We start from the raw sequence: 23,397 nt of genomic DNA on the forward strand, positions 1-23,397 counted from the left end.
TTAAACCACAGCTTGAAAAAGAGCAAGTTGAAGAGCCCAACCTTAGTGTTTCAGCCTTAGTTGACCCAATATTTACTTTGCAACTGAAGGCACTCAAAACAGACGGCTGTACTCTACTGCTGACAGTTTGTTTCAGTGCAAACACTCTGTATGTTTAGCGTTGACTAATTCAAATCAGACAAGACATAAATGTGAGCTTTTCTGAGACTGGCTAGCCTAATACTTGAAAGGAATGAGACTTGTGGATATTTTTGCTTACTGTTGCAGGCCTTGTCCTTACTTTTCTGGCACATTATCATGAACAAATTGTAATTTTTTGCACTGGCACGTTATTTTCTCGAGAACTTTGTGGGGTTAAACATTGAGACATTGCAATGACACGTCTAAAGTGAAGGCCCAGTGCTGGCGCTTACAGTTGGAGCTCTCTAAGCATTTTAAGACAGTACACTGGTTGCTGGTGTACTTATGTCAAATACATGCATGGAAATCAGTCTGCTCATGCCAGATATGGTACATAGCTGAAAGTCCTTTGTTGTATAAATCCTGTCTTATGCAGCAATGGGACAGATCTGAAAAGAGCGAGGATGGCAGTACTTACTGAAGGGCAAGCACTCCCTACAGATCTCGAAGGATAGCTATACCTACATTATGCGTTTATATTTCGATTGGTAACTTTTCTCTAAAAATGTGAAATTGTACAACATATATTTGTTTGAAGAGGGAAAGCAATGAGGGCTGGGGTGTAGAAAAGATCGTGATGGAAGAAAGGGAGCATATCGTCTTTGGCAGTTTGATGCATTGCACTCTCGCCCAAGCACAATACAGCGAATGCATACAGTCCGGCATATTTGCATATCAATTATTTGTGGCGGCCATAGATATTGCTTAATGGAACTGTCCGATTCTGCCATAGTTTATTAACTGTGCCTGAAGCCCAGCTGCAGTCAATTACTGCTGTCAAACAAGGCTGGTCACATCTGTGTCCAGGTGCACAACTGGAGGAAGAAGAGCGAGGAATAGGAGGAACCTGTATGGAGTTGATTGTAGATAAATGACCAGGCCAAACACAAATATATTGGTCAGTTCACTGGTTGCAAAGAGCGGACAGCAAATGTAGCACTTTTGCTGTTGATGGAGCAAACCGAATGAACTACATCTACTTCCACTTACCTTATACTGTCTTTACATAATTTTACAGTTTGTCATTCATTGTTTATTCATTTTTAGATAATTTCTCTTGACTTGTTTTTTGGGAGAAGAACCCAAAACTCAACCCTGCACTCATCAACATTAAAACAAAACAGCAATCAATGATAGACCTCGAGGGAGAACAAATGCAAACCAACACAACAGCAATTATTTTATTTCTCCAAATCAGTTTTTCTTCACTCTATTCCTTCCAAGATCCTCATGTTATACAGGGATAAAAAAATAAAAAAACTGGCATAAGGAGACAGGCAGAGGTTAAAAATGACCATTAACTCAAACATTGAACCTGTGGTTGTTCTTTAGAGCTGCCCTGATTTGAAAATACCTCATCATTCAACAATTTACATCTGTGATAGAAAGGTTTGTTCCTCCTCTGACCTGGAGTCGAAGAAATCATTTCAACCTAAATTCATGGTGCGCTTAACGTTCTTCAGAAGTGGAAAAGTCTAAACATTTTTGCATTGAGGTTTCCTCAGGAGTTTTCCATTTAATTTGACTTCAACATGAAACGGTGATAACGTGTTTTCTTAATGTTTTGTTCAAAGAGAAGTGGTAATGTCTTCTTAAGCTTAAAAACAAAGTCCAGGGTTCACCTGGTGACAGTTAAACCTCAAATTATTTAATTTAGCCATTGAGACACCCATTTAAACATATTCTACATTATTGAATAATTTGGGTAGACGTTTGATTAAAATGCAACTAAAATTAACAGTTTATTGTAGCAGCTTCATTTCCTAACAGTCTCAGGGACTTGCTGTAGCATAAAGGATTAATCCAGATCAATTTAATCTCGTAATCCAAGACTTTTTAACAGCCTTAATTAAAAGATTAAAATGTCTGCAAAAGTTCACATTTCTGAGTGTCTCCTGCAGCTGGTAAAATAAGTATTGAACACATCACCAGTTTTCTGGGTGAATATATTTCTAAAAGGTGCACCTGACATGAAATTGTCACCAGATGTTGGAAACCACTGAAGAGCTTCCTTGGCTGTGTGTTTGGGATCTTTGCTTCATCTTCATCTTCCTGGTAGATGGTAGCAGATGTTTTTATCATGAATGTCTAGGTACATTTGTCCATTCATCCTTCCCTTCAGTTAAATAAGTTCTACCGGTGCCGTGTGCTGAAGAACAGTCTCACACCCTGATGTTCCCACCTCCAGACTTCACTGCCTGTATGGTGTTTTTCCAAATCTGGGTAACTGCTGGTTAAAATCTGTCTGAAAACTGGAAGCAAGTCTTGGTAGAGCAAAAATAAGAAACAACAAAAAAATTAAGAGCTTTACACATAGAAAAAAAACAACATAAACAAAGGTGATCGAATATGAATTTTAAATTTAAAACCACATTTTTTAAAACTGAATTCTTTTCCCCAGACGTTTCTGTTTAAAGGCAATACCAGTTCAAAGATTCACAAGATTAATTTATATAATCATGACACTGAAAAAACAACAAAAGGTAAATTGATGCAACTGGATGGGGCAGGTTGCGTATATAAACATTTTCTACTTGAATTGTCAAAATAAAGACTTAATGACAATTCTGAAGACATAGAAAAATTACCATTGCTGCCTAACCCATCCAGATCATTAATCAGAAACATGTTAAGTTCCTTTTGTAAGGTTTTAGGTTTGGACCATAAATCACAATATCAGTAACCATGGTTCAGGACACAGATGTTCTGCTGCTGTTAGCTGCTAATTCAGCAGCAACCACATTACTCCAACCCTTAACAAGGTTAACCCAGTGTCTGTCTTCAGCCTCCTTCAGCCACACAAACACGCTAATGGTGCATGAAACAAGCTATGATTTATAATGGGTCTTTTTGTTTTGGGAGATATACTCATGGTAAAGAAATGTGTTGAACTTGAGCATCTTTTTTTCTCTAATTTGAAATGTGCCTTAAAATGTATCCCTTTTTGAACCAACAAAAAAAAAATCATGTCTATAGGCGTTGAAACCTGCTGTGAATCATCGGAAACTAAACCAGCTCTCCTGTACATAATCTCCAGAGGTCTCAGAAAAGGCACAATATAAATGGTCGTTAAAGCTAAACTTGATTTATGAAGACAGTATGTGGGTTAATGCCCCTTACTTCATCTGAGTAAGAAGAGCAGCTGTTCCCAAAGCCCTAGCCATGGGATGAAACATGAACTGAACTGCACACAACAAAGAGACTGGTGGGAACTCTGAATCCCTATGGATACAGAGTTCTGGATCCCTATGGATCCAGAGTTCTGGATCCCTATGGAGTTCTATAAGGAATTATAGAACTATACTGGAGATCATTGTGGAAAGAAGGATTCTTCATAAAATGAAGAACATTATGGAGAATCCTGAGCATCCTCTTCATGAGACTGTCCTACAACAACAGAGTGTCTTCAGTCAGAGGCTTCTTCAGATCTGCTGTAAGACGTAGCGCTACAGGAGATCCTTCCTGCCCACAGCCATCAGCATCTACAACGGCTCTTTGAGGAAACCCTCATAATGAGCTACAACAACATTTAATTTCCCTTTGGGATTAATAAAGTATTTTTGAATTGAATTTATTCCATGTGTGTGCAGTTTAAGAATGCCAGTGCTTGAATCATTCTTTCATCTACTGTTCTAATACCACTGCCATACTGCACTGGTATTCACAAGACAATACATGACAGATTGAAAGTTTTTAATTAAATATTAAATAACTTAAACATATTATTGCTCAACAGAGTCCTCGTCTCAGATCCAGATCTCAGATGTTAGAGTGACTATGGTTAATAGCTAAGGTTAACAGCTTGAGGTTTAAATGTACACTATCCTTAATGTTACAAATGGTAGTCTACAGGCCAGCTTCCATTCTGCACCAACTTAACCATTACATATCAGTTTCTCTTGATATTTTAGTTTTTTAAATGCATTTTGTAGATAAATACCCATCAGAATGGGTAAATCGTATGACTTTACATGTATATTATATACTGAAGTCTTTTAATCACACCCTTTTTCCATCAACTGGTTCTGATGCCTGTTTGGATTAGTTGAATCCTATGGAATACGGGACAATAGGGACCCCTGATCAAACCAAAGTATCTACAAATGATTTAACGCTCATAGATGGTATTTATTTGAGTCATATAACCAAAGTGTCTTACAGTGGTTTATGGCTGTATCGTATAAAACCACTTTAGATAAAACAGATCAGTGTAAAACCGCGGAAAGAATCGCTCCCCCTGCTGGGTAGGAGCTGAGACGGATGAAACATCCAGGAATAGCCCTAAACGATATAAAACATAATTAGGTGTTAAATAAACAGAATATGGCGGAGAAGCTTTGTTTTCATGGAAAATGTTACGTTATGTAAAAATGAGAAAACATTGGAAACATCAACTTAGTTCATTTAAACACAAAATAAAATTAGATGTTCTATATCAAAATTTATTTTTCAAAACAAATTCCATGTTACATGACTAGTGTTTTGTTTTATAATTTCCAACAGAACTTTGAACCGTTTTAACTTTGTCCCTAACAGAAATAGTGATATTCATAAGAAAAGTCAGCCACTAACAGCTTGAGAAAATTAAAGTATCTTATTTTAAACAAGAAGCCTTTGTAAGGTTATTTGTATGTATGAAAATAAACAAATAATACGTACAGTTTACCGTAACTGTTAGAAAACAGCAGTAAATGCACTGACAAAAAGAATTTAACAGATTTACCATTCTACATATAAAACTACTCATAAAAATGTTCAAAACTACATAACTCGAGTCTTCTTTGACAGAATAATTAGATGACCTTCATCTTCATGGTTTTTATTCAGTTGGTATGGAAGTTGTTTAGATGCAGGATTCGCTGCCTACCTGGCCCCAAACAGAGGAAACGGGATGCCAGAGTTTCGCAGAAAGAGGGGAGACATTGGTGCACCTGGAAAAACAATTAATTACCAGTTCAGATCTACAGTTTTACAGATGATGCAGTGCTTTTTACATCCGGTAGGAAAAGCTGCAGGATAAAGGCTGGACCTCGGTCAGACTCTGGGCCGGACCCAGGCCATTATGCGGAGTTTGATTTATAAAAGTGTGGACTATCATTGAATTTGGTAATTCATGCATTCGTTTTAACAGATCTCCAAAGATCAAAGTATCCTAAAAGTGTACCCTAACACCAACGTTCACCGTGAAAGAAGAGAGCACATCATATCTGCTGCTCTCTCCAAGCCTGACTGTTTTATGACCCACTTAGCCGAAGCTGAGCTCTCCCGCAGACAGACAGAGACCAGGCTGAAAGCATTACACTACCAATAACAATAACTACAAACTGCTCCGCTTATGAAGCAGGAGAAATGCTCTGCAGATAAGTTTGGTCCAGACATGATTAAAAGGAATTGTAAAGAGAAAATCTTCCGATCCGAATTGTCAACCAGCGCCTGTCAACACCCAGAAAAACAAGCTAGTGTTAGCGTGCCGTTTCTATAAACTCCTCTCTCAGCAGAGATCCTGAGCAAGACGAACATTTACTGACTTTTTGGCGCTGCATTTGCCGAGTCAGGTCGTCATTTAGAAATAAACGATGAACCTACGTGTGTTTTAGGTGACATCTTTTCGAACGTCATGCAGCTTTGAAAATTCAAGTTACCCTGTGTAAGAGCAAAGAACACCATTAAGAACCTCTAAAGGAACAAAGTATCTGCCACTACAAAAAATATATAAATAAAAAGTTAGAGAAATTTGAACATGTTTAAAAATCTTAAGTTAACCTAAAAGTGTAAAATTTAAGTTCATATGTGAAACGCTTTGATGTTCCCTGTTCTCAGCCCCTAGACTTGGTCCAGCACTGGAACCTCTATTGGTGTAAAAACTGCTGAGAAGATTGACAAAAAATGTGGGCCTGAGCCAGGACACAATATGCTTTACTTTCAAACCCAGCCAACACAAACAATGATCCAAGACAGTCATATCAAAACACAAGTGCATACACAGCTCACTGACATCTTTGCCCATAGAACTACGTTTTCTGACTCGAATCCCTGCAAGTCTCTGATATCCTGGGAAACATAAACCTGGGAGAACCCAGTATGAATCCTCCAAACTATGACCTCTAATCTTTTATGTACTCTTTTACATTAGTATCAAATGTTTCCTATCTACAATTGTGTAGTAGTGTGAACTGCATTGCTCCAGTCTGTCTCCCGCCTTTATCCCCCACTAACATGGTGCAAGTAAAAGGCAGTTGGAGCAGCACAGTATCAATGTCAGAGCAAATGCAATGAAAGCAGCTTGTTGGGTCAAATAGCTCTGGTAACAGGTCTAATTGGATCTGTGTCAGGTTCTCATTGCAGATACATTCACCATTGCGAGCAGCAGGACAGAAATCAATACGCCCTTTCTGCATCCATGGACACGCTCTAATTTTATTCAAGGCCTTTCACTGTGTTGATAAAGCAAGAGAGAAGAATTGAATGAATATGCATGTGCAGGTTAATGAAGGTCAGAGTGCTAATGTTAGAAAATTAGTTTGGTTAAGAAAAAGGACAGCGCACGTACGGGGAAAACACTAAGATGTGTTCCACGTGTCCCTAAATGCATGGGTGTCATAATTAGAGGTATATTCATTAAAGCAAAACCTCCCTGCTTACCTTATGTTAAAGAAGCGTAAGACTGGACTTGAAAGCATTGAAAGACAAAAAATAAGTTCACTATGTGTAACTGAACAATGGACTTCTGTGGCACAATGTTTTAGAGGGTGAGTTGCATGTTTCTTGGTGAAATCATTAGGTAAAGACAAAATACCTGTGGACAGTGCTGTGGATCTTAAAGGTAAGCGACGCAAAGCAAGTGGTGTGCTAACCCAGACATTAAACTGGGGACACTTAAGGAGTCAAGTGATGGCAAGGTATACGTCACTCTTACAACTGCTTGTTTCATTAATTTGACCATAAAAAAACTAAACCACAGCATCACGGTATAAACTCAATAATTCTAAACTAAACAGCAAAAACTAAACAAAAAAGAAAAAACGGTCTGATTCCTGAATCAAAAGTTCATCGCCATTCAAGAGAGGCTCCAAAATCTAAAAAAAATAGGTCAAAAATGTACAAACGTGTCTGTATGAAAAGATGTCTTCATTTGTTCTAAACATTGCTTCCTAATGCCATTAAATGATGATTGTCAAAAATCCCCCTAATTTTTGACAGTACCTTTGGTGCAGCTCTGGTTCAGTGTCCTTAGGATTAAGGATGGTCCAGCAAACGAGAAGGTTGTGACTTTCGGAGATTGTTTGACCTCCTCTTGAGCACAGCAGGAGCTGGAGTCAGAGCTGGGTGAAGTTGGTGGAGACCTGGTGTCCAGTGCCTGAGGAGTCAGAGAAAAAATATGAAATAGTAATTTAAAGGAATTTATATTTTTGGATCCAAAACAGAATGCTTTTATTTTTTTTTTAAGATGAACTCAAACAAATTATGTTTTTGTCACTTTTGTTTCAGTTTGGCAAAGAGCGGCGGTGTTCCTAGTCTGGATCAGGTCTGGAGGTGCGAGTGGAGAAGAAGTTTGTAATGTTGATTCATCAGTGGAGGCCACGTCTTGTTCACAGCAGCTGGGGTTTTGATCAGTTAGAAGGCCACTGCATGGGGTGGGTTCCTTAACCATTAAAATACACAACAAGCAGTCAGATGTAACCGATTAGTTCATCTCAACTAGAAGCTTACAAATTGTTCTAAAATCTAATAACTTCACTAAATGCTGAAATGCATAAAAAAAAATTAAATGAAAGGTTACATGCAGGCCTCTTAATTTATATTAAGATAAAATAAACCCATTCTACGCTGAAACCTGGGTTAATAACAAAAGAAGCAGCGGCAGCATTTAGTTTCTATGCTCCTTAACATCAATCAAATGCTTAGAATAGGCCATTATTCTGTTGATATATTTCTTATCTTTGCTATAATTTGTGTAACCTTGTTCCTGTAGTACCATGGAAAGCATTTTGAAAGACCTCCTGTGCGACACAAATGTACTTTTAAATACACCTTTACACAAATAAACTTGCGTTGGAGCTTTAAATCCCATTAGTAGCTTTAAAGATGGGCTAGAGGCAGTCAGGACGCGGTAAACGGGTTGAGGTCCCACAACTCATGGTTAGTCCAGCCGCAGGTATTTTCAATAAAGTCCTCTCTTCCTAGAAAGTTCTGACAATATTTACAGAGTTACAACATGCAATCAAACGAGACTGCTCACTCTCACCATGCAGCTGTTTTTATTCTCAAATAACTCTACACCTAAACCTGCCCCCTCTTAGTCTCTGACATTAGTTTAGCTCACCTGTTAATATTTACACAGAACAATAACATGAAATAAAAACTGCGACTAAAACAAAACAAGCAATGACTTTCTTTAACCATAAAATATACACATTGTAGAGAAGAAGCTTATATCCCCCCACTTGCCTTATATTGAAACTTCTCTGCTACAGATTTTAAATTATTTACTCAAGTTTCAGATTTTCAGGCTTTTGTTAATACAGACACAACTAACAGTAAAATGAAACACCAAAAGTAAAAGTTTCAAAGACAGGACACCCTTAAACTAAAAGGCAGTGGTTATCAAACCTGAATCTGATGGATGAATTCACTCTCCTCAATCAGTTCCAGAGGGGGCATCTCTTCATCATCAACCTGAGGCAAAAATGAATCACATTTAAAACTTATACACAGAACTGGGTTCGGGATCTTAGCGGAACTGGTTTCCTTTGTGCCAGCTAAGGATAATAGTTTGTGAAAAAACGTGTGAACCAGTTCGTTTTTAGCCTATTAACTATTTGGTTTTTAATATTTTGTAAAAACAAATTCTGTTTCCTTGCAAGCTGCAGTATTTTAACGATCAGTAAGCCACACAAGACACAACAGCATTTGAGATTGGGGTCGTAAAGAAACAGCAGTTATTTAAACAGATGGTAGTCTTAGCTCCTGTACAAATATTAGGTTTGCAGAAAAATCTTGTTTTAAAACATTACATAATGAAAAATGTTTTAAACCAATGTCCTGAAATAAATTATGTTGGTTTTGGAGGATTTCGTTTTTTAATTATCTTCCTGGACAATAAAATGAGAATCTATGCTTATCCATGCAGGGTCGTGGGGTGGAGCTGGTGTCCATCTCCAGCACCAATAAGATGAGGGATAGGGTACACCATGGACAGATTGCCAGTCCATTACAGAGATGAACAGGCCAAGCAACCATGCACCCACACACACTAACTTCTAAGAGCAATTTAGTGAGACCAATTCACTTAACATGCATGTTTTTGGACTGTGGGAGAAAGGCAGAGTACCAGGAGAGAACCCACATATGCAAAGGCAGAACATGCGAACTTCATGCAGAAAGACCTCAGGCCCAGATTTCAATCCAGGAGCTTCTTGCTGCAAGGAAACAACTGCACCACCGTGTAGCTGCACATGATGGACCAAATTGTCTGTGTTTTTCATCAATAAAAAGGAAAATAAGTTGGCCTGCATTTGCTCCTTACAGTCTGATTTTCTGAGACTAGCTGTCTAAAGTCTTCACACTAAACTAAACTAAAGCACTTGATATGAAAACTATTGACCCAACATATGCCAGCTTTAATGATTTTTGTTTGTAGTGAGCTTTGGCTGCAACATTTCAGTTTGCAGTCGGGCCCAAGCTTGCGAAAGGAGGTTTATTATGGTATACATTTATTGCCAGCATTTAATCAATTCTAAAATATATCAAACAAATAAAAATATGGTTTAGATGTCAGAGTAACAATGTAAAGAGTTCTTTCTCTCATGTTTAGTCTCACAACACACCCCTCATTACCAGAATGGGAGTCTTAAAATCCAAAGTCCAATAAACAACCCACTGATTGGCTGCCATCTTATTTACAGTCCAGCATCCAGCTGTGACCTTCCAACAGTGTGGCTATACATTAAGCAGCATTGGCAGTAGCTCCCCTTCAGAGAGATGTGTGTGTTTTATACAACAACACACAATGACTGTGTTCATCAGTGTACATGTGGTGTTCTGGGCCAGCAGCACAACTGTATGGCTGGCAAGATAAGAGCTTTGGACAGAGGGGAACCAAAGCTTAACAGCCCTGCTGAAAGACTGCATGTGAAAATGGACGTGAGACAAAAATGAGAGAAGAAATGAGGAAAGTGGACAAGTCCGCCAAAAAACCAAATGTCTGATTATTGAGCCCGTTGTGCAGCAACATTAATACCATTTCTTTGAGAGTCAATCACAGCAATTTGGAAAGCTCAATAATAAAGCTTCATTCTTTTTTATTATAATTAAAACACTTCCATCTCAAAATGATCAATATGTAACAGTAGTAATGGGCTGCATTTCACCTGTATTTGTCTCTTCCAATCTTATTTGAAGCCGAAGGAGATGGGCATTTTAAAGGGGACATATCATGCAAAATCCACTTTTTTAGCCTTTAAATACATTTTGTTGTGTACTTGGGAGTCTGTAGGAGTGCAGAAAAGTTGAATGTCTCTCCAGGTGTTGCGGAGAGATCTTTATATATTTTTCAGTCTGTTCAGTTTTCTCTATCATCTGTCACATTTTTCCAACTGCTATGTCACAGTATTTGTGCGGAACATCTAAATAATGTCATGGACGTCCGGCTGATCAATTTCGTGTATCCACCATATTTATTTCTCACTGCGGATTTGTAGTCCAAGCTCAAGTATTCCTATGCTGAAAGAGGATAAGTTCGGTTCAATTGTTGGGTGTATTAACCCACACAATTCATTACACCGTCCCCCAGCATCAGAACCTCCCCCAAAGTGCCTGGTTCATTTTTATTTTTGATGGAAAGGTTCCCACATCATTGGGGAAATTCCTTTTTCACCACTAAGGAAAACTGCCTTCAGCAACCTCCGCCAGTATCAAGAAGGATTTGCTGAAAGACTTCATCTGATTAAGGGGTCACTTCCTTCCGTCTATGGAAACGATGGAGACAGCAAAGCTGTAAGCTGCAAATAACGCTAAAATGACAAACTTTATTTTAGACGTGAACTTACTGTGTGTTGATATGACAGGCCGCTTTTAGCTGCTTTTAGCTCCTTGAGGTCATAACTGTATTGTGTGTGTTGAATAGTATTATTACATAAACAGTTTTGCATTGTTTTTGCTGTTTTGTCTTGTTTCTGAACTGCTAGGTTATTGTTATCAAATTACAAAAATGGCTGAATGCGTTATAGGAAGTTTATAGGAAGACGTCAAAACAGTTCCTGTGATTTCTGGTCACTAACACAATGCATCTATTGCAGCTATTTACATTTAGTGAACTCCCTCACACAACAAATCCCAACTTAATCCCTTGCAGCGTGTTTGGACTACCTTTACTGAGGCCTCCTCGGACTGTCCAGAAGCGTCTCTGGATTTAAAAGACAAAATCAGCTCCTCGTCAATTTCTGGGAGCTCAACCATGCCCTCTCCCATGTAAAGACTCACTGGTGTGACCTTGGCACACAACTGAAGAACAAAAAATATTACAAGAAAAACATGAATCAAATAAACAGACAACTTAGACTCAAACACAGTATAACATTTATATTGATTCATTGTGACACTATTCATACTGCAGTGTGTAATTTTGCAATGCACTGGATAAACTTAAAAGGTGTTTCTGGTGCAGCTTCTGTTATTGTTCTTTGTTAAATAAGTTATTTCCCTGTGCGTTCCAGGGCTCTTAGACATCTTTAGTGTAGATTTAGAGTCTTTTGACCATTTTATAAACTATTTTAAATATGGAACCTGCAAAAACCACAGGGAGGGAGGACAACAGAAAAGAAGGGAGGGACAAGAACAAAAGACTACAGGGAAGGAAGGGACAAAGGTATTAAGGAAAGAATAAATGGCAGAAGACAGGAAGAAAAGACTGAAGGAAGAACACAAGGACAGAAGAAACAGGAGCAACAAGAAAGTCACATGACACAAGCAGAAAGACAGCAAGGAATGAACAAAGACCCTGAGAGAGGTGAGAAGAGCAAATTGGGGACACAAGAGAGGGAGAAAGGACAGGGAAGATAGGAAAGACAAAGAAGAAAGATGGAGGGAAGGAAAACCTTTACATAACTGGACTGCAAACAAATTCTGAATATACAAACAATTTTCCTAATAGTTTTCCTTTTTCCATACTTATCCAAAGCTGGAAAATACAGAAACCAAAGCCAACCAAAATTCCAGACATTTTCACATTCTGAAGGAACCCTGATGTTCTCAACAGAGCACTTTCATCACAGACTGCAGTTTTACTTGTGATTCCTGGCATACCCAACAGAAAAATGGGAGGTGGGATTTCATTTCCAGGATCCTCTCTAATAAAATCAGTTCCCAGTTGATCTCCATCTACTTTGTACTGTACCTGGATATGAATTTAATCTGCCTGTATTGAACTGGCTAAGAATGAAAAAAATGTATTGAATGAATTAAGACTAAAACAGTTTGTATATAATTAAAATGCACATAAAAATAGCCTCTCTATCTTTTCAAGTGTCTTATAATTAGTTTTCGTTGAGAACTGGTGTTCAGAATTGAACTGAATCTATTGCTTTGTGAGAGACTTACTGCTGTAGCAGTTGCAGGACTACAGGTGACGCCGTGGCCTTGGTTAATCAGGGCTGTGTGTACATAGATGTCCTCTTCGGTGTGTGTGTCACACACGTAGAGCTGCAGCACATCTCCAGTGTAGCAGTCCAGAGCGCCCACTAGGGTGCGATCAGAGCACAGTTTCTGGAAGGACACGGTCGATTCTGCAGTCCAGTTATCCTGCAATGAACCAGCAACAGCTGAGAACTTCAGTAAACATGGACAGTTTTCGCCCGAAAGAAAAACAATAACATTTTTATATTTTATGCTGTCAGTAAAGACAAAAGTCACAATTTTATTTTAACTTCTGGTTCACCGCTGTACCCAAGTACTAACAAAGGTTTTGTCAAAATCGAAAAGTGTCAATAAAAATTAATGAAAGGCCTCTCCAGAAACATGTTGAGAATATTTTTTGAATTAACTTCAGAATGCTTACAGCCTATATTCTAAACAAAAGTTATCATCCCTCTTGAACAGTTTCACATTTTGACACAATACAACTCAAAATTGCTATTTTTTTGTATTTTATTAAATGCAACAGACCGAGGCAACACACTGAATAATTGCAGAGTTAAAGGGACATTTTTTTATTAAGAAGAATCTGAAAGGTGTGGCCCCTCTGATTCCATACTTTGTAAAGTTTGCACATATAACGACTGCCTGGTTCTCTTCCTAACTCAGTCAGGTTGGATGGAGAGCATCTGATCATTTTTAGTCTTGCCACAGATTCTCAATAGAAATAAGGGACTTTGACTGGGCCATTCCCAACACATTTATAAACTATAGTTTCATTTTGGTTATATCTGACGAGAGCGTGAATTCTTTCACAAGTTTGTTGCATTTCCTACATGGCTTGTGCAAAACTGTAAATAAGACTTCTTATTTGTTTCAACAGTAACTTTCTTCTAGTCCCTTCTCTATAAAGCCCAGGACACCAAACAGTTGTAAGGTTGATAGAATCTCCCACCTGGTCTAAGGCTCTCTGCAGCTCCCCCAGAGTTACCATGGGCCTCTTGGCTGCTTCCCTTAATGTTGTTCTCCTCGCCCCACCTGTCAGTTTAGGTTGCTGTCCATGTCTGGGTAGGTAAGTGGCTGTGCTATATTGGTTTCAATTTCAGATGATGGATTAAAACCTGCTTTGTGAGATCTTCAAAGCTTGGATACCGTTTTAAACCTCTGCATCTGTGGTCCTTGGTCTTCATGATCCCTAATGTTTTCTAACAAAACGCTGATTCCTTCACACAACAGCTGCATTTATACTGAGGTTCAATAACATACAGGTGGACATTACGGAGTAATTAGGTGGCATCTGAAAGCAAGTGGCTGCACTGGATTTTATTTAGCAGTATCTGAGTGAAAGAAGCTGAATATAAACGCACCCCCAAAGTTCTGTTCATTGTTTTCTAAACTCTCCTTTTCCTTCGGCTTCAGTTTTAATCTACTTTCTGTTTTTCCATCACATAAAGTCCAGATTAAATAAATAGAAATGTGTGGTTTTAATTTGACAAAGTGTTTAAAAGCTCAAAGGAATGAATACTTTTTTCAAGGCACTGTTCATGAAGGAATTGAAAGTCAACAGTGATACAGAAGTGCTGCATACAGCAACACAGGAAGCGTTTCAACAGGCTCTCTACCTTCACTTTAACTTACTGAAGCTGGCTTGATTCCAGCGAGTGATGAAGGAACTGCTTGTGCTGGAAGTACAGAAAAACTGGACCTGAAAAAGAAAGAAACTGTAGAGAGGAAAAGAGAAGAACAGACCCAACAAGGCTCTAAGAACATTTGTGCAGTAGACCCTGAAAGCATGCGTACTTGAGGAACTTCAGGTCGGAAGTCTGGACCAATGTCACATCACCGAAGTCAGCATAAAACACCTCAACATGAGACGAGTTTACAACTCTGTGGATCACCACTCGGTAGAACCATTTTCCACTGGGTGACACACAGCAGACCTGACCCCGTCTAATGAACGGGTCGAGAAGGTGGTACCGCTCTGACACTTCAGGACAGCTGTAACAACGCCTAAGAGAGGAGTACAAGGAGGAAAATAAGAAATAAAATGACATGACCAGGTCAGCTCAATGGGAATAATATACCCTAGTTTATAACTTTAAGTAGTCATTGGAAAAAATACAGCTTCAACAGAGTAAATAACTGAATTATCTTCTCAACAGGTTTTAAGTTGCCACAAACAGATGCATCACCTCATGTCAAACATTAAGCTCTCCAAAGCACACGCCTCCTCCGTCTCACTGAACCGAACGTAGAAGGATCCTGGCGACTCCACCTGCTCCACAAAGACTGCTACCAGCTCTCGAGGCCAGCGGCGGGTCGGCGGTTTGAGACGCTGATTTTGCATGGCGTCCAGGGGCACAGGGGATCTGCAACGTACCTCCATGGCCGGGTAAATCTCCGGCATCTACATGAGAACAGATCAAGGTGAGCAGAGTGAGAAGTATTTTCCAACAAAAACAAAATCTTGTTCACAATGTACCTTTAACATAATTTTCCATAATAAAAATTATTCAACCTGCAATAATGAAATCTAACAATGTTTGCAAAATTTCTAAACTGAGGATGTTGATTATTACTTACCAAGTTAGTATTTTCCCCCACTGTCACCATAATAGATGTTCCAGTAGTTTTATCATTTGTGACAATATTATGGGCTGTTTAGCAACACAATTGTTCTACTTATTATTGCCAAAGAAAGGAAGCCTGTTTAATAGGATTATGGTTATATTTTTAAAACAGGATTTGTGTATGTGAGGATCTAGACAGTGAGAAGCAGTTCACTGTGGAAGACCCCTCCCCGACTGACCGTGGTTGAGATAGACTCTCCTAACAATAGTTAGGGGGGATGCGTAATGGGCCAAAAGAGTTCCTCTCCAGGGAGAAACATTTGATTATATGGTGAAAAAATATGGACCAAAAAGCACAGAGTGCATCAAAGAATTGATTTTTCTGCAGGGGGTTGAGGTCAATAATTTCAATCTGTAGTCCATCTTTTTTTTTTTTTTACTTTCCTTTATCATGCCACTGATACGTACTTTTTAAAATATTTTTGTCATCATAGAAGGAACTTTGAATTGCCTTGTTGCTGAAATGTGCGATAAAAATAAACTTGCCTTGCCTAGACTGAAAGATTTACAGCCCAAAAACAAATTTTGCCAAATCGGAAGGAGCAATGTGAGCTTAAAGGTTTATTACAGTATTTTATGGTATTTGTTGTAATAACAACAAAAGTTATGATAAAAACCGTTTTAAAGTCATGTGCAGTCTTTTTTAGCAATAAAACGTGTGCAGTCTAAGCCTAACAATCACATATACAGTACTGCTCCACAAACCGACAAGCAAAACAAGAAAAGAAAATATACATACTTACAGGTTGTTGAAGAAGATATAATGTTATAGAACCAATGGGGGAACAAAACATTCCAATAATATTTTCGGTTTTTGGGGTTAGGAAACAAAATCATGTAGAGTTCATCATCGTCATAATAAATCCAAATTCTTAAGAAGATGATTAAAAAAATAACCTAAACAAACTGCACAACAATTCCTCATTGCTAGAGCAGAGTTGTTGTTTTTAACATTTTTACTTTCACCGACAAAGTGTAACAGCTGATAAAATACAGAAGTCCACATTGCTCCTCCCTTGTTTTTCGTCCAGTTGCAGCCGTCTTACCATTTCCTGAACCTTAGACACTTTGCTGGACTCCAACTCATTCTCACTATCTGACGGGATATTGTTGCATCCCTTTTCCCATGGAGATTCTTCTAAGCTGAAGTAGTAGCTATTAGATGGCAGCTTAACACAGTCGGTACTTCCATTATTTTCTGCTGAACCTGGAAAATTTTAAGGAAAAGTCAGGTTTTTGCTCAGATTAAAGATACAATTCTGTATCAGGGTTATCTCTGACCTGTTGAAAAAGTTTCTTGAGCCAGTGCAACATCTGCACTAAATAACACTTTCCAACATTCACATGCTATCGTACGCAAACACCAACCACACTGTACCATAATAACTAACAGCTGAAGAGTGTTAAGAATTTAACGGGCCAAAATACAAGTAAATAATTGATAATAGTGCACATAAAATTACGTTAGTTATTATCAGAGCATTATATTCGTGTTATTTATTTAAGCGGCTATTTGAAGAAACCTTCATAATGAGCTACAACATTTAATTTCCCTTTGGGATTAATAAAGTATTTTTGAATTGAATGAAGAGTTATCTTCAGAAGTATTTGAAGCTCCTTATGATCAGGTTGTTGTCAGTCATATTAAACATTCGTTCCAGCGTTTGTTCGCAATACACTTGCAGCAGTTCACTTCTCAAACAGAAGGAGTCGCTATTCAAAATGTGGCTCTTTATGTGATTTTTTTGAACACCCAGATCCAAAAGGTGCAAATAAATACGTAAAAAGTAAATGTCAGATGACATGAACAAAAATAAAATCATGAAGAAACGCACCAATCAATCAGCCAGTGAATAAAATCCGCCCATTTTCCACTTAATCAGCAGATCAAATACTGAAAAGTGTTCATGAAAAAAAGGCATCAAAATGCATCTGTAAACGCACTAACAAACAGGAAGTTAATGAAGCTTTCCAGTTTAGTCTAAATCAATTACAGGTTAAAGACATAGTCTTTGGTGCCTTTAGGGACATATTCTTGTGATCCCTCAATTTCTAGTTCTCCATAAAATTGCAACATGTTTTCTTATATAGACACCATTTGTTGCATTTAATCGTTGAATTTACTTAAAATTTAAGTACAATAAATGAATTAGAAGCAAATTAGTCTTCTGAAAGAAGGTAGAAACCGAAAGGACCTCGAAGGAAACAAGAAATCTGTATCTCTGTGTGTACTAAGATGATTTGGTTGGTGAATACTTTCAGTAGTTATCAGTGTGCATACACACCACACCTGGTTGCATGTTATCACAGTCTCTTAAGGCTACTACGATCCAACTGTGTCCGTCGTTGTCCTCTGCCGGTTTTAGGTGGAAAATGTCACTCAGGGCACCAACAAGTTCAGTTACACTGAGAAAACCACTCTGTAAAAATGGCAAGTCTTCTCCAAAATGCCTCTGATGGAGAATAAAAAATGTCACAGAAGATTAAAAAAGCATTCGTCATTTATAAATATATTAATAAGACACAGACTGATAACTACAAAGCTTGTTCACGTTAAAAGCTCACTAATTAAGAAAATCACGGCACCACAGGATGACATTTTCTTGCCAATGCATCCAAGTGAATGACTGAAAGAAACCAGTATGGATAACCAAAATTATTTATATATTTGTTAAATACCAGAATAATAAGCAACATTTAAAAAAAATAAACAGTTTCTTAAAATTCAGAAGTTTATATACCGTCCTTCATTCGAAAATTAAAATAAGTTTTTCATTTTGCTTTTAGACTTCATGGTTCTTCCTGAAAGGCTTTTCATTCCATGTTGGTACAGGTTTACAAGGATTAATGACCCTTGCAGCCTTTCTGTAATTAGAGTTAATTTAAGTATTTTTCAGACCATTCAAATTTAAGACCCAGATACATTTCTAAAATGATCTAAAAACCTTTGTGCTCAATGTTTTTTCATTGATCTTTCACTTATTTTGCCCATTGCACACAATAGTCAGCTTTGTAATGGTTAATATTGACACCTTTTAGCAAGGGAAATCTCAAATGAACAAACTTAATACCACACTGAAAAATGTGGTAAAGAACACTGTAAATTAAATATTTTAATTTTCATCCCCTAATTCAGGGATGTCAATTTCAAATTTATGGCCACCAGAGTAAAATCAATCAGGTTTAAAATGGAAGACACAAACAAGTTTTAAACAGGTCTCATGTTCAAATATTAATGAAACGTACATAAACTTAACGTCACCTCTTTTTGTAGAATTCAGAAGAAAACATTTTACCGCATAAATATATTAATATTTATTCATCACATCTTTTAGCGGCGTTTTTAATAAGTCTGCTATATTAATTACAGCATTTAATCGCACTGATAAAAAATAACCAAGAATGTTGAAAATACATCAGTGTTTGGGAACAGACTGTTTCTCTGATGAAACCAACAGTTTGGAGCAATAGTTCCCTCAGCGGTAGTAAAACGCCATCATATCACCGTGAGCTTCTTGGAAATTTTAAGAAATCTTCGAGATGATGAAAGCTAACTGCAAGACATTCGTAAACCATCTGTTTAAGCTGACCGTAGTATTTTAAAACAAGTTAAATAGCCATGTTGTTGAGCGGAACAACATATTTTGTCCATATTTCTATGCGGAGTTACTTTGGTTGGCCATCTGTACTTCGGCAGATCAAATTAATTCAACTCCACCTTCAAACAACTACGAGACCTGGAAAGCACAGAAATGCAGTCGGAGGTAATATACTAGCGTGTTATTTAAAAAAGATTAATATATTACCTTCTGGTGCATTGATATATTGAACCCAAGGATAAATTTGACTTGACTGATTTCTTTTGATTTTTCCAAGATGCTGTACAATCAACTCAAATGCTGTAAATTAACAACTCGGAAACCTACATATTTATGACCTCATGGCCTTAGTGTATGTAAACTTCTGAATTTAAAGAACATAAAAAACCCTTCATTTAGCCAATGTAAATACTTTTCTAATCTTATTGGACCTAAAACAGGAAAGGTTTAGTCTGATTTAATGACAATGTAAAAAAATATAAATATACATTTCAACTGTATATATGCAAAACATATTTTAATTATTTGTTTTACCTTGTACTCAGCAGGGAGATGATGAACTGACAGTCCACCACTCGTCTCACCAACAACCTGCAGAGTGTTGTCGGTTTATTAGTCTTATTACTGCATAATCAACTTGCAATCATACATCTAAGGTATATCACACAAAGAAAATTACTAAACAGAAATAGTAAACAACAATTTGGATTAAAAGTAAAACTTTAATCTGCATGTGACAGGTTGTTGCATTTATGGCGTGTGTTCAAACAGTGAAAAACTTGAGAAAATTTTGGTGCCTTGTTTTTGTGATCATGTCAGTGGTCGTGGTTTATACTCCACGTCATCCCGCTCCTTGCAGTTTGTGCTGCTGTATATAAAAGAACCATAATGGCAGGTGCACTGGGGAGACATCCACAGCTTCAAGGAACATTTGTAGAAACTGGGGTGACGTCTGACCTTTCGTAGCTTCTCCTTCAGCTCTTGACTAACGGTGCCTGCGATGCTGTTCTCCAAGATCTGATGTTGAAGCTCCTCTTCAAGCTAACAAAGATATGGGGAGAAAATCAGCCAGGAAGCAAAACAACCAAATCTATTTCAGACATAAATTTTCTTTTTTTTATTCACAAAAACAAAAGGCATTGACAACTACTTTTTCTAGCTTTTCCAACCTACATAAAAATAACTAATTGGCACACCCTAAATGCTTAACATGCACCTAAAATATGCACGAAACACACACAATAAAACATCTTCTCCAATGAGAACAGACCTTAAGTACATTTTGATGAAAGAGCCCACCGTCCTCACAGGGCGCTGGTTTAGAACCATGGCTCTTCTCCCCCATCCCCAGTTTCCAACTGCCATGTGACACTTCATGGTCAGGGTCCAAAGCTGTCTTAGGTGGTTCCAAAGGACTCTGCCTCACTAAAACATCAGCAAGAGAGCAGAGACGTGTTTTAAGAACAGAAAAGTAAAACAAATGCAACCAACTGTTTTCCAGGAGCTAGTGAATTTAACCATCCAAAACAAACCTGGAGGTTCTGTTGGCACAGGAACTTTGATGGCAGAGTTTTTGAGCGATGGCCCGTGAGAGTAAACTGATGGTGGCTTTATCGGCCCAGTTCTCCTTGGTGAGCTGAACGGTCTAATGAGCGGCCTGGGTAGCATGTGCTCCTTCAGCAACAGAACCGAGCCCAGCCTCCCTTGCTGGATTGCGATCATGTCTCTCGCTGCCTCTAGCATCTCTCCAATGGAGTAGAAACCATAGTTGTGGATGCGGAGTGGGTAGCCATAACAGCGCATATAACAGGCTTCTAACTCAGACAGCCTAAGTGGACCCTGAGAGAGATGAAGTACGCAAATGCCTCATATGGTTTGGTGCAATAAACTTTATAACCAATGATGTGGAAAATGGATAAAACAGAAGCTGCTGTAATTTTTCCTTATCCAGTTTTAAATAGGTTAGTTGATTAATGTTACTTTAAAGTAAAATCGTCATATCAATATTAGTACTACTTTTAAGATCTTAACCCTATAAATGCCTGAATGTACAGTGATCAGCATAAATGAGAACAACACCTTTGAAAAGATTTAAATCACTCTGTCAAACACAAGAAAACCACCATGTCTCACTGTAGGAACCGTGCATTTTTCTTTTAAATCCTCACCTTTGCGAGGCCAGATAATTTGGAAACCATCAAAAAAGGTGCCTTCCAAAAACTGTGATTATTGTCCTGTCACCCCAGAGAACAGAGTCCCAGTACTCTTCATCTTTTTCATCATGGGGCCTGGCAAATTCTAGGCATGCATTTTTGTGCCTGGGCTTTAGGAGAGGCTTCCTACGTGGATGATACCCATGCATGCCAATCCTCTGCAGTGTGCATCATATGGTGTCACAAGAAACAGTCACTCTAGATTGGTATTCTACTGAAGTAAACCTGCACAGTGATTTTCTTCAACCCATCTCATTAAAATATAATTCTGTGGAGGTTTTAACTTCCGTGGATGGCCTGGACGTCTCTGTGAGATGGAAGTGCAACCATCTCACAGATATCTGACTGATATGTAAAGCTTTGCTGATCTTCTTGTTGCCCTCACCTTTTATTAATAAATAAATTATTTCCTTTCTCAGCTATGGCACCACATGGAAGAGAAATGTCCCAAAACCTGACAGCATGAAATGAGAAGCGGCTTTCTTTGTTAAGTGATGTCCTTTTCTAGTCACGTGTCTGCTTGACACCTCTTGAGTAAATAATTAGACTCACCTGTGGTTGAATTCTTGTTAATTAGAAGGTTGCAGTCTTAGGTTTGGCTTTTCTCCTAAGGTTTTAACTGGGATGTAGTCAATGTGGGCTAGAAAGGGAATTTTCCTCTCCATTGTCCCTACATGCATGTTTAATATGAGGGATTGCTGCAAAATCAATACAAGCGACTGTCCACTTTGAATAATAAACTGAATTTGCCTGCACTGTTTGATAATTAGGATCAATCAAAGTGGAGCGGAATGTTTGTACCCATAATCTGTATGATTTGATTGAACTGATATTGTAAAGTGCCTTGAGACGACGTGTTGTGAATTGGCATTATAGAAATATCATGAATTGAATTAAACAGAATTTCATGAATTTGTTAGGAAAATTATTTTTTTGTCCACAAATAAACAAATCTGGCTTGCACTCGTTTGCCCACACTTATGGGAGTAATTTATCATATAGTACCCCATAGAAAATGTTGATTCTGAAAGGAAACTAAAGGCTTTCTGGCAGATCTGGTGAGGTGTAATCATTTATGCTGAGCACTGTGTGTGTGTGTGTGTGTGTGTGTGTATATATATATATATATATGTGTGTGCGTGTGTACACAAGAAAACGTTTGGACACACCTTCTCATTCAAAGAGTTTTCTTTATTTTCATGACTATGAATATTTTAGCTTCACACTGAAGGCATCAAAACTATGAATTAACAAATGTGGAATTATATACTGAACAAAAAAGTGTGAAACAACTGAAAATATGTCTTATATTCTAGGTTCTTCAAAGTAGCCACCTTTTGCTTTGATTACTGCTTCACACACTCTTGGCATACTGTTGATGAGCTTCAAGAGGTAGTCACCTGAAATGATTTTCTAACAGTCTTGAAGGAGTTCCCAGAGATGCTTAGCACTTGTTGGCCCTTTTGCCTTCAGTCTGTGGTCCAGCTCGCCCCGAACCATCTCGACTGGGTTCAGGTCCGGTGACTGTGGAGGCCAGGTCATCTGGCGCAGCACTCCATCAATCTCCTTCTTGGTCAAATAGCCCTTACACAGCCTGGAGGTGTGTTTGGGGTCATTGTCCTGTTGAAAAATAATTGATGGTCCAACTAAACGCAAACCGGATGGAATAGCATGCCGCTGCAAGATGCTGTGGTAGCCATGCTGGTTCAGTATACCTTCAATTTTGAATAAATCCCCAACAGTGTCACCAGCAAAGCACCCCCACACCATCACACCTCCTCCTCCATGCTTCACGGTGGGAACCAGGCATGTAGAGTCCATCCGTTCCCCTCTTCTGCGCCGCACAAAGACACGGTGGTTGGAACCAAAGATCTCAAACTTGGACTCATCAGACCAAAGCAAAGATTTCCACTGGTCTAATGTCCATTCCTTGTGTTCTTTAGCCCAAACAAGTCTCTTCTGCTTGTTGCCTGTCCTCAGCAGTGGTTTCCTAGCAGCTATTTTACCATGAAGGCCTGATTCACACAGTCTCCTCTTAACAGTTGTTCTAGAGATGTGTCTGCTGCTAGAACTCTGTGTGGCATTGACCTGTTCTCTAATCTGAGCTGCTGTTAACCTGCGATTTCTGAGGCTGGTGACTCAGAT

The 23,397-nt window shown here is 38.3% G+C and overlaps 1 protein-coding gene across 7 annotated transcripts in view; it reads right to left on the reverse strand.

Annotated features, from left to right (window-relative positions):
- Nucleotides 1–4,349: 4,349 nt before the first annotated feature.
- Nucleotides 4,350–23,397, reverse strand: part of tdrd5 (tudor domain containing 5) — a 29,346-nt gene continuing 10,298 nt past the window's right edge. For 3 of the 7 annotated variants that reach the window (XM_047374106.1, XM_047374104.1, XM_047374102.1), the window contains 16 exons: nucleotides 20,572–20,878; nucleotides 20,310–20,464; nucleotides 19,997–20,080; nucleotides 19,574–19,630; nucleotides 17,731–17,893; nucleotides 16,487–16,647; nucleotides 15,003–15,217; nucleotides 14,611–14,820; nucleotides 14,449–14,515; nucleotides 12,778–12,978; nucleotides 11,548–11,682; nucleotides 8,791–8,856; nucleotides 7,658–7,828; nucleotides 7,384–7,537; nucleotides 5,048–5,111; nucleotides 4,351–4,461 (listed from right to left, as the gene is read on the reverse strand). In XM_047374106.1, coding sequence (XP_047230062.1) covers nucleotides 4,386–4,461; nucleotides 5,048–5,111; nucleotides 7,384–7,537; nucleotides 7,658–7,828; nucleotides 8,791–8,856; nucleotides 11,548–11,682; nucleotides 12,778–12,978; nucleotides 14,449–14,515; nucleotides 14,611–14,820; nucleotides 15,003–15,217; nucleotides 16,487–16,647; nucleotides 17,731–17,893; nucleotides 19,574–19,630; nucleotides 19,997–20,080; nucleotides 20,310–20,464; nucleotides 20,572–20,878 — 2,286 coding nt within the window. In that variant the 3' untranslated portion in view covers nucleotides 4,351–4,385. Of the gene's footprint in view, nucleotides 4,462–4,601; nucleotides 5,112–7,383; nucleotides 7,538–7,657; nucleotides 7,829–8,231; nucleotides 8,371–8,790; nucleotides 8,857–11,547; nucleotides 11,683–12,777; nucleotides 12,979–14,448; nucleotides 14,516–14,610; nucleotides 14,821–15,002; nucleotides 15,218–16,486; nucleotides 16,648–17,730; nucleotides 17,894–19,573; nucleotides 19,631–19,996; nucleotides 20,081–20,309; nucleotides 20,465–20,571; nucleotides 20,879–23,397 lie in introns of those variants that run through there. The other 4 variants (XM_047374103.1, XM_047374107.1, XM_047374108.1 and 1 more) reach the window with 3 other exon arrangements.

Source organism: Girardinichthys multiradiatus, chromosome 9 (assembly GCF_021462225.1).
Source record: "Girardinichthys multiradiatus isolate DD_20200921_A chromosome 9, DD_fGirMul_XY1, whole genome shotgun sequence".
In the NCBI taxonomy this organism is placed as follows: Eukaryota; Metazoa; Chordata; class Actinopteri; order Cyprinodontiformes; family Goodeidae; genus Girardinichthys; species Girardinichthys multiradiatus.